The 11,810-nt window shown below is 43.9% G+C and overlaps 1 protein-coding gene across 1 annotated transcript in view; it reads left to right on the top strand.

Annotated features, from left to right (window-relative positions):
* The first annotated feature begins 270 nt into the window (after positions 1–270).
* LOC124788769 (cuticle protein 16.5-like) overlaps positions 271–11,810 on the top strand; it is a 37,945-nt gene continuing 26,405 nt past the window's right edge. The window contains exons 1-2 of the mRNA XM_047256052.1: positions 271–396; positions 3,113–3,351. Of these exons, the coding sequence (XP_047112008.1) occupies positions 385–396; positions 3,113–3,351 (251 nt within the window). The 5' untranslated portion in view covers positions 271–384. The remainder of the gene's footprint in view (positions 397–3,112; positions 3,352–11,810) is intronic.

Raw genomic sequence — 11,810 nt, 5'->3', positions numbered from 1 at the left:
ATGAAGATGATGGGTACGTAAATATGTTTAATAAAGAGAGATCGGTTGTGGGGTGTCTAATAAATGCTACTAGTGGCAGCTGAAGAAGCCAAGTTGCGTTTCACGTGTTAAATACTACAGGGGGACATTCTCGAAGGAACGAGCTGCCGAAACCGTACGCCTGTACGCAACAGCGCAATGGCAGAGCTGTCCGAATTCGGCCGTGCTGTGCCACCTCCCTCCCTCCCTCTCCTGAAGGGCGTACCAGGTAATGCATTACGCGCTGCGGTCAGCTGTTGGCAATGAGGCGGGGCCGCTGTGGGAGGTGCTGGCAAGTATAAAAGGCGCTCGCAGGCTGGTCACAGCACAGTAGCCTGCAGCCGCCGACCACTCCACACCCCAAACATGTACAAGCTGGTGAGTGAACACCTACCTATTTCCTATGCTATTAACAAATGTAGGTACTGCGAAAATATTAGGGGGACCTGAAGTACAGCACTTACCATATTTGCGACTTTGACTGTAGAGCTGACGAAGAACTATTTTCATGTTGATAAAAGTACCTTACCGCTCTCAGTGAAAAGCAATTTGCATTTGGCTTTGCTGCCACAGATAATTTGTTACATTAAAGGACAGCAGTATATTTTTCCGCCATAAATGATCGAGATATTTTCACTTTTTTTAAACTAACCAAGAATAGTATGTTAGTATGTTTGAGGTGATGAAAGAAGTCCAATGTCTCATTTTTGAATCCTCGAAACGGTGTAATTTATTCACGTGTTAAGTAGAACTAACTATCGGTGGTAAAGCTTTTCTCGTAAATTTACGCCGAGCATTCATTTTGTGAGACTGCCAAGTGGAACTAGTGGGTTCGACTTCGCGTGCTTCCAAGAGTTATTCCTCGATGTAACGGCTGAAATTGCATATACTCACAACATTGAAGGATTACTGAGGGCTACTTGAACAAGAAGTCCCCTCTTTGTAAAATTTCATTTTAACGGCAGAGACAGCACTGTACTAACCATATGCGTCATGATTACGTCACTGCCAGCTCAAAAAACCTTGGGCTACTCGCTGAGGTCATTAAACGCTTTCATTTCCCCTTATAGCCATAAAATATTTCATTTTTGACAATTGCAATTTCGAATGATTGCTCTTCACCTTCAGATAAGAGTGTCAGATATAAATGAGCACACAGACCTTAGTAAAGACTCTGGTCCATACATCATGTCAGTGTGGTTACATTAAAGTTGATTCCAGAATGGATATTTCGCTGGGCAGCTCAAGTGTTTCCTGTTTTGAATCTTCCTGACAGATTAAAATCAAACTTTTTCCTGTTAAGAGCCACATCCATACCGACTAAGCTAATCAGGTACGAGACAGGACACACCTATATTGGTTCAGTTCTGCCAGTACCCGCCTGTTCCTTTGCTAATTCTCTAGCATAACTTCGGGAATTGGAACTCTCGAAAGAAAGGATATCGTAAGAACTTAGTCACATCTGTGAGATTGTTTCTTGAATTAATCCCTTACTCTGAAGAGGAGAGCAGATTGTTTAGGCTTGCCTTTCGCTGAATGACCGTTTACGAATAAGACTTCCAGATGCCTCTAAGAATTCCTTAACAGCTTCCATTTAAATTCTGAGTGCGCATCTCCTTTGGGCGAGAAAACCAGTGTTGAGAATGTTTCCTTAGTTTTCATAGAGCATTCTGTGGAAACCTGGGAAAATTTGACATACAACAAGCATCGACACTGTCTCGCTAAGAGCGTCTGTCGCTTACAAGGCTAAACAAAACTCAACCTTTGTGTTAGTAGATACGTGTACTTTTAAGGAAGAAAACTTTGCCGGATAAAATACTCTTATTTCAAGAAACGGACAGGGTGAATAATTTGGAGGTGAAACCCGAAAAATTTCAATTGAAATCTTCATGGTCGTCCAGCCTGATACTAGTGTCAGATTGGCGCAATGTTAACATGACGACGTGTGGTTCACCAAACTATTTTTCCAATGAGATACCAACATCCAGCTACACAAGAATTCTAACTACAGATTGCCCTGCAGTAATATTTACAGGAAATATGCTACAACCGTTAATTACACAGAGTGAAACTGGTACTGTTATCGGTGTTATTGACAGTGGTATGACGAAGTAAATCACACCACTCACACATTGCTGACGCTCTCAAAAATTCAGAGATAGAATGACGCTATTTATGCACCTTAATGTGAGGCGAAGGTAACAGTACAGGTTCACGTGGAACAGTAGTATGCTCTTTATTGAACACTTTGCAGGTGTTGACAAAATATAGATGTGGAAGTATGCCTTCGAATGGTAGCGCAACGGTGAGTGACTAATCGATTCATCTGCGGAGGGTACGCTTAGTTACACACAATTAATTGCTGGATTAGTATCGTCATTCTTAGTCAGCAGCATACATTGATGGGTCATATTATTTTTTGGACAATTATTGAGGTTACTGTGTACTGTTTTGTTGTGACAATTTCATTTGGAAACAAAAACAGCAATGGCCCACTCAGCATGGAAGTGGAACTAAATTTAACTGCTTGACTCTAGCGATTTATTAAATGTCTGTTAATTAAAGGCCCAATAAGCGAAGTAAAAGGTGTGAACTGTTACGTATTCAAAACAACATTGTAATTTGAATTTGAATAACATTAATATTCGTAAAGAAAAGACTTGTTTTCCTTCTAGGCAAAAAGGGTAGGTGTCATAGGAAGGGTATTCTCTCCGTTAACCTTGATTTCTCCTTATCCAGTAGCCACAAATAAAACCGTTTCAATTAAGGCTCAGCAAGAACAGTGGGAGGGAAGGTTAGAGAGGCCTTCAGGTTTCGTATAGTACTGAGCAAGTGAGAGGACGTTTGCCAAGAAGAATCCAAGAAGTACTTTGTTTCTTACTTTGTGCACTCTTTCTTCGTGCTTCGGCTCCAGATAGGTAGAAATGAGGGCTACACGCAAACATTGTATTGACATAGCCCGTCACCGCCTTGTCAGTCAAAAAACCGATTTTATTTTGCAGTAAGCGCTGTTCCTTGTATATTACTATAAGAACCAACAGCCGACTGAAAGTGAAGGCCTTCTTCTGTAAACACGTCCTCTTCGACACTGCAGATCGTCCTCGCCGCCGTGCTGGCCGTCGCCGCCGCCGCCCCCGGCTTCCTGGGTGCACCTGCTGTCGCCTACACCGCCCCCGCGGTGGCCGCCGCCCCCGTGGCCTACGCCGCCCCGGCTGTCGTCAAGGCCGCCGTCGCCGCGCCCGCTGTGGCCTACGCCGCCCCTGCTGTGGCCTACGCCGCCCCCGCTTACCACGCCCCTGTAGCCTACGCTGCAGCTCCCGCCGTCGTCAAGACGCACTACTTCTAGGAGACGCACTTCATAAAAAGCTAACAATTTATTTAAGCGGCATCTCGGTGCTATGTGCACAAAAATGAAAAAAAAATAAAATAAAATGATATATCATGAGAAACTACTGTCTTGTTTATTTACCCTCCCCCCTAAAATGTTCCCAATATTCCAGTATTATTTTACACATAACTAATGAGGAGGTATTGAATAGAATTTGCGAGAAGAGAAATTTGTGGCACAAGTTGACTAGAAGAAGGGATCGGTTGGTAGGACATATTCTGAGGCATCAAGGGATCACCAATTTAGTATTTGAGGGCAGTGCGGAGGGTAAAAATTGTAGAGGGAGACCAAGAGATGAATACACTAAACAGATTCAGAAGGATGTAGGTTGCAGTAGGTACTGGGAGATGAAGAAGCTTGCACAGGATACAGTAGCATGGAGTGCTGCATCAAACCAGTCTCTGGACTGATGACCACAACAACAACATGTTACTCTAAACTAAACTCACCTCCAGAACAAGTTAAGGTAGTCATAGCCTCTCAGTAATTTCTTAATAAACAAAATCAATGTACCATTCTGACCATAAATTTCTTATTCTCAGTTTCAAGGCTACATGTTGTGTAGTGCAATCTAATGATTGGAATATGTTTTGTTCGTTTAGCACATCATTCTGAGAATAAAAAATCTGAAACAATTTTTGTATGTATCAGATAAATAATAAATAGTAATAATTTGTACGAAGTTAGTTGTTTTAATGGCAGACGAAAACGAAGTTCCTGCCAGTTCCAAGGACAGGTAAGTGATTTCAGTGTTTTGTAATGTGTAAACTACTGCTTAGTTTGGTAAACAGAAAAGCAAGTTTTAACTATGGAATGCGAGAGTCGCCCAGAAAGTAAAGCGCCGCTTTTTTTCCCTTCAGCAAGTCTTTATTGAACATAGTGAGAACTACACAGAGGAAAGAATGGTGTTTTATCTACACACCCTATTTTTCCACATAATCTCCATCCCGTTCTATGGTCTTCCTCCAGCACGAAACGAGGTCATGTATGTCCTGTCGGTATCAATCCTTGTGCTGGTGGTGGAGCCAGTGCTTCACTGCGTGAATCACCTCCCCATCGTCCTCAAAATGTCCTCCACGAATGGCGAATAACAACATCAGCTCGCAGCAACATGTCAGGTGCGACAGCGGTGCATAGTTTCCATGACCGCTGCAAATCGTGGAGCTCCACCGAACCGCCTTCTGATGGCCTCACCCACTGTGCCCGGCGACTAACTGTACTTCTGTCGTCAGCAGATGCTCCAAAGACTTTGCACAAGCGTTTCTGAATATTCCCCAAAGTTTCTTTCTCTGCAGTGAAAAATTCAATGACGTCACATTGCTTGTAACGTACGTCACCTACCGAATCCATTTTAAAACGGTCATGCATCTACGCTATCTGTCTGAAGTGACGGAAACTTGGCGCGCTCACTCAGGAGACTTCAAATATTACATACGTACCCTTTCGCATTCGTAGCATTGTTTTCGGCTCAGAAAAAAAGCTTTTTTATTCCTTCAGGGTGAAATGAACGTATATAATACGCCACCGCTGGACCTAAGATTTACGTAACGTTGTTTACAAAAGTTGACAAATATGTGCAGCGACAGACGCATGTACTGCGCCCAGAGCTCTTCCCTACTAACTAACGTAACAAAGCCATGTTTTACCTCAGTGCTTCCAAAAGCTTCAAACTTGACAATAACTTCACTAATTCAATGTTCTTCGGTTTGACGCCTCGTTACTCCTAGAATTTTTAATTACAGTAAGAAAATGCCGAGTACACCTTCGTTTGGAGTCCACCTTAAACTCCAGTTAGCCCTATAACTGGGTGCGTGAGACAGTTCAAAAGTTGTAGAAAGGAACTGGCAAACAATCTCCAGTAGAATCATCCCTAGTGAGCCAAATAGTCTTGAAAGAAACTTTCCGGTTGGTGGTAGTTTAATGCTTAATAACACTGCTGTCACTCAAGCTGCCGAAAGCAATTCTTGTGAATTTTCTATGACAGATGTCAAATTTACCTATAAATATTATTATGACTTATACACAGCCATTTTACTCTCTCCGAGAACCACCATGAACAGACACATCAAAAAAGCACATAAAAAATAGTTTTGCATCACCCCGATTCCCAGAACTCCTGAAGATAGACGTTGACTGTGGATCCCCGATTCCCAGAACTCCTGAAGATAGACGTTGACTTTGTTTATTGTATCACACACACAGTCCCTCAGACTGTTCAGAGATGTCATTAAACGTGCCCAAATGTGTGTGTGTGTGTGTGTGAAATCTTATGGGACCGAACTGCTAAGGTCATCAGTACCTAAGCTTACACACTACTTAGCTTAAATTATCCTAAGGACAAATACACACACCCATGCCCGAGGGAGGACTCGAACCTCCGCCGGGACCAGCCGCCCAAATATGTAAACAACCACATATGATTAGCGCCTATGAGACAGCCCATCATTTCCACTTATTCCACCAGGACACAGGTACACGACTCGTGTTGTCTGTCTTTCAACCACGCCTAGACGGTCAAACCGCGGTTCGATCGCGTCCGCATTGTTACTTTGTGCCAGGAAGGGCTCTCAACAAGGGAAGTGTCCAGGCGTCTCGCAGTGAACCAAAGCGATGTTGTTCGGACATGGAGGAGATACAGACAGACAGAAACCGTCGCTTAGGCAGCCCAACAGGTACTGCTGCAGTGGACGACCGCTACCTAAGGATTATCGCTCGGAGGAACTCTGACAGCAGCACCACCATGTTGAATAACGCTTTTCATGCAGCCACAGAACATCGTGTTACGACTCAAACCTTGCGCAATAGGCTGCATGATGCGCAACTTCACTCCCGACGTCCATGGCGAGTTCCATCTTTACAACCACAACACAATGCAGCGCAGTACAGATTGGCCCAACAACATGCCGAATGGACCGCTCAGGATTGTCATCACGTTCTCTTCACCGATGAGTGTCACATATGCCTTCAACCAAACAATCGTCGAAGAGGCAACCCAGTCAGACTGAACGCGTTAGACACACTGTCCAGTGTGGTCATGGAAGACGCCGTAACGGCTGCACGATACGTGAATGCCATCCTCCGACCGATAGTGCAGCCACATCGGCAGCATATTGGTGAGGCACTCCTCTTCATGGACGACAATTCCCGCTCTCATCGTGCGCATCTTGTGAATGACTTCCTTCAGGATAACGACATCGCTCGACTGGAGTGGCCATCACGGAAAGGGCTGTTTATGGACGACGTGTCCCACCAACCACTCCGGACGATCTACGCCGAATTGCCGTTGGAGTTGGACAAGTGGACCCTAAGGCCTTGATGAACTTGTGGATTGTATGCCACGACGAATTCAAGCATGCATCAATGCAAGAGGACGTGATACTGGGTTTTAGAGGTACAGGTGCCTACAGCAATCTGTACCATCACCTCTGACGGTCTCGTTGTATGGTGGTACAACATGTAATGTGTAGTTCTCATGAGCAATAGAAAGGGCGGAAATAATGTTTATATTTACCTCTGTTCCAATTTTCTGTATAGGTTCCGGAACTCTCGGAACCAAAGTGATGTAAAACTCTTTTTGATGTGTATATTTTCGTAACGTTCAATCATTGTGCATGACCATGTAGAGGATGTTATACTATAACAATTGTAACGAATGGGGTGATAAAAGAGAATGAAACAAACTAATAATTCTAATAAAAATACATCCACAAATCAGTGGTTTTGCCGGTGCGACGTTTTGTGAATGAGTACATGAACGCATTATAACAGATCCAATCTGCAGGTATTCAGTTCAGGACAAAAACTTTACGATAGGTGTACTACATGGCCACCGTTCAAAATTTTCAGGCATTTTTCAAATTCATTCCCAACAATCCAAAAGGGTTCCTGGAGTCCATTGTCACTATCAAAATTGCAATAATACACCATAGCCTCTATATCCCCCCCCCTCCCTGACACACACACACACACACACACACACACACACACACACACACACGCAAATAAAAAGTCCGACGGGTTCAAGCTGAAGATGGGGAGACAGTGTTATAGGCGAGACACGACCAATACACTTGTTGTCGAAAGTCAAGACCAGTGCGTTTCGTTACACGCTCGTTTAGTTAACACGACAGAGTCACAGAGATGTTCAACGAACTCCAGCGATTGCCACTGCAAGAGAGGCGTTTGTAACGGTTTACTAGTAAAGTTCCGAGAGCGTGGCTTCCGAAGAGTCAACATACACATTACTTTCTCCTGCGTACATCTCGTGAACAGACCATGAAGATAAAAGTAGACAGATTCCATCAATCACTATACGCTACTGGAGCAGCTAGGGGGCTAGTAACAATGGTACACAAAGTACTTTCCACCACACACCGCAAGGTGGCTTGTGGGGTATACATATACATGCAGATGTAGTTTCACCAATCCTTGGGTTTCCAGAATGATGATAAAACCAATCGAGGATAGTTATGACTTCGGAGTTTGTTTGTCACTTGCTGTTTTTCTAAATAAGTGTAGTCTTAGATGTAGACTCACATACCTCCGGGAATATCTCTGACAGTCCTGGTTTTTTAATGCTGTCCGGGTAATATCCGGGGTCGCAAAAATGTCCGGGGTTTGAGAATTTTATGACTGTGAGGATCTGTTTTAATATTCTCTTACAGCCGTGCCTCCCTCAGTCGACCGTGAAGCAAGTACAAACGTTGGTGGAATGGCTACCAGTTCTACCTCAACATTTTACTTAGTCGTTTGACAACACAGCAGAGACAATGTGTTTACGTTGTTTTCGTGAGTGAAGCAAGTTATATACAGGTTTTTTCATCATTTTATCTCTATGAACTTTAGGTCTCATCCACTAGCACTGGGGAAAAGGTCGTGCATGTTTAATGTTAACAGGCAAGCGTAAACTTTTTTTAAGTTGTGTTATAGAAAGAATAATAAAGTGTGTAGCGCATGCTGTATACCGGAGAATTTTCTATTGCACATAATGGAAAATGTAATACTAGAGACCACGCGAAAAAAGCTAAACGCTGAAGAGACAGTAATGTTACTGCTTCACGAAACGTAAGAGAATTCCTTAATCCGAAATTTGGAGAAACAGTGAAATGGAGTGTGCTGCCAAAGAGGCAACTTTTAAGGTGGCAAAAGAGTGATATTTCATGTTGCAACATTCCGGAAATGCTTGAGTTTACAATGTCTTTGCTGGGATATGTGCGCCAGTTGGAAGAGTTATTACAACTATTAGGAACACCTGGTCTGTTTAACAGCTATTAAATGTTAAAATTAGTTCAGAAACGTATTGTTGCGAATGTTATGATGTAAGTAAAAAAACAAACCATTTCTTGACAAAAATCATGCCTTCCGAAATACGCAACTGAATAAAGAAATTTTAATATTTCAATATCCTGTTAAAACCTTTAAGTAATTTTAGAAATATACCATGGGTTGGACACAAAATGTATAGTCATATGTCTTGGATTGGATCCAAGAAAAATACACTAATAATCGTGTTAATGAAATTTCGCGAATATATTTGTCTAGGTAACAAATGTAAGTAATTATCACTGAAAAATGACAGTTTAATGAAACCACGAGATATACCATCGCAAATGTGAAATGCTAGTACATTAATAACAGATGTAACCGCCAGAATGTTGAATACAAGCACACAAACGTGCATGCATTGTGCTGTACAAGTGTCGAATATCAGTTTTTGGATAGAGTTACAAGCCTGCTGCACTTTGTCAGTCAATACAAGGACAGTTAGTGCTGTTTGTGGATGATGTCCCATATATACTCGGTTGGAGATACAGAACTGGTGATGGAGCAGATCAAGGTAGCACGTCAACAGTGTTAGACAACAACAGCGGTATGTGACTAGCGTAATTATAATGAAAAACACTGCTGGAATGCTGTTCATCAATGGCACTACAACAGGTCGAATCACTAGATTGGCGTGCGATAACCACGAGAGTGGTTCAGCCGTCGTACGCAGTAGCTCTCCAGACCATAACCCCAGGTGTAGGTCCAGAGTGTCTCGCATGCAGACAGGTTGGTTGTAGACCCTAAACTGGCCTCCTTCTAACCAACCCACAGCACCGAGGCAGAACCAGCTTTTGTTAGAAAACGCAACAATGAACTCTCGCTTTTTACCACTAAAGTTGGTGCTTTGGGATCAATGGACTGCACGCTACAGGGTGTCAGGCTCGCAGCTGTCATTGAAATAACCCATTTGTAACAGTTCGTTGTGGCAGTTGGTGCCAACCTCTGCTCAAATTGCTGCTGCAGCCGTAGTACGATGTGGCAGAGACACACGCAGCACACGTTGGTCTTCCTCTCGGTAACACCATGCGGTCGTCCGGAGACCGCTCTTCCTGCGACCGTACATTCCTGTGACCACAGTTGCTAGTAATCACGTAAAGTGGCTACATTCCTTTCATGTCCATCTGCAATATCGCAGAAGGAATATCCAGCTTCTCGTAGCCCTATTACACAACCTCATTCACACTCAGTGAGGTGTAGATAATGGTGCTTTTATCACCGAAGGAGAATTCTTAACTCTCACCACGTCCAATTTCATAGGCAACTAACGCTCACAACCTAATTTGGATCCTCATAGTGGCGCTACTATAGCCACTCGCATGCTACTGGCACAAAGTTTGAATAGACATATCCCGGGTTCGATTCCCGGCGGAGTCAGGGATTTTCTCTGCCTCGTGATGGCTGGGTGTTGTGTGCTGTCCTTTGGTTAGTTAGGTTTAAGTAGTTCTAAGTTCTAGGGGACTGATGACCATAGATGTTAAGTCCCATAGTGCTCAGAGCCATTTTTTGAATAGACATAATCTTTCAGACATAGAACCACACCCACCAACCTTCGTTTGTGTCGCACAATTCCTACTTGCTGTTGTGAAATATTCCGTCAGTACATGTTAAGTCTCCCTAGACGGTAACCGCATCGCAGTTGAATTGGCCTGTGACAGCGTCGAGTGACAGCGGCAGGCGATACGGAGGCATCAGTTGTTCAGTTGTGTCTGCTTGAGCGAAGGCAGCTTGGCACACATGGTGGCGAGTCTCTTTGGGCCGGGCGAGACGAGACGAGATGGAATAGGCGGCCAGGCCCCTCACTACCGACAATGAAGTGCCACTGAATGTGGTGGGGCCCCGACGCCACAGCCATATTGCCAATCGTTCTGAAATGCACTGAAGAGCCAAAGAAATTGGTACATCTGTCTAATATCGTGTAGGGCTCCCGCGAGCACCCAGAAGTGCCTCAATACGACATGGCATGGACTCGACTAATGTCTTAAGTTGTGCTGGAGGGAACTGACACCATGACTCCTGCAGGGCTGTCCATAAATCCTTAAGAGTACGAGAGGTAGGCATCTCTTCCGAACAGCAGGTTGCAAGGCAGCCCAGATATGCTGAATAATGTTCATGTCTAGGGAGTTTGGTGGCCAGCGGAAGTGTTTAAACTCGGAAGAGTGTTCGCGGAGCCATTCTGTAGCAGTTCTGGACGTTTGTGGTGTCCCATTGTCCTGCTGAAATTGCCCAAGTCCGTCGGAATGCACGATGGTCATGAACAGAGGCACCTGATCAGGCAGGATGCTTACGTACGTCTCACCTGTCAAAGGCGTATCTATCAGGAGTCCCATATCACTCTAACTGCACACGCCCTTCACCATTACAGAGCTCCACCAGTTTGAACAGTCCTCTGCTGACATGCAGGGTCCATGGATTCATGATTTTGTCTCTATAGCAGTACATATCTATCCTCTCGATACAATTTGAAACGAGACTCGTCCGACCTGGCAACATGTTTCCAGTCATCAACAGTCCAATGCCGGTGTTGACTGGCCCAGACAAGGCGTAAAGCTTTGAGTCGTGCAGTCATCAAGAAAGGGTAAACGAGTTTGCTTTCGGCTCCGAAAGCCAATATCGTTGACGTTCCGTTGAATGGTTCGCACGCTGACACTTGATGTTGACCCAGCATTGAAATCAGGAGCTATTTGTGGAAAAATTGCATTTCCGTCACGTTGAACGATTCTCTACAGTCGTCGCCGGTCTCGTTCTTGCAGGATCCTTTCCCGTCGTCGATTTAGTTTACTGCAATATAGGGAATTAGAGAGCAGTTTGGTTGTATTATATGTATTAATGCTTCCTCGAAAATCTGTTACCGACGGGCAGCTGTTTAACGTGTTTATGAACCTTTGTATGCGCTGTAATTAATATGATGGTGATGCGAACAGTACGCAAAATAATTCCTGTAATTCTATCAGCGAGTGCATCTCTGTTATCTGACACTGGCAATCTTTATTGGTGTGTATATTTGACGACTTTAATTAGCTGTATAAGATATTACCACGTATTTTACTTGTATATTGCGAGTAATTAGCTTTGTGTCGAT

This window comes from Schistocerca piceifrons, chromosome 3 (genome assembly GCF_021461385.2).
Source record: "Schistocerca piceifrons isolate TAMUIC-IGC-003096 chromosome 3, iqSchPice1.1, whole genome shotgun sequence".
Lineage (NCBI taxonomy): Eukaryota > Metazoa > Arthropoda > Insecta > Orthoptera > Acrididae > Schistocerca > Schistocerca piceifrons.
This window is presented reverse-complemented; position numbering and strand designations above follow the sequence as displayed.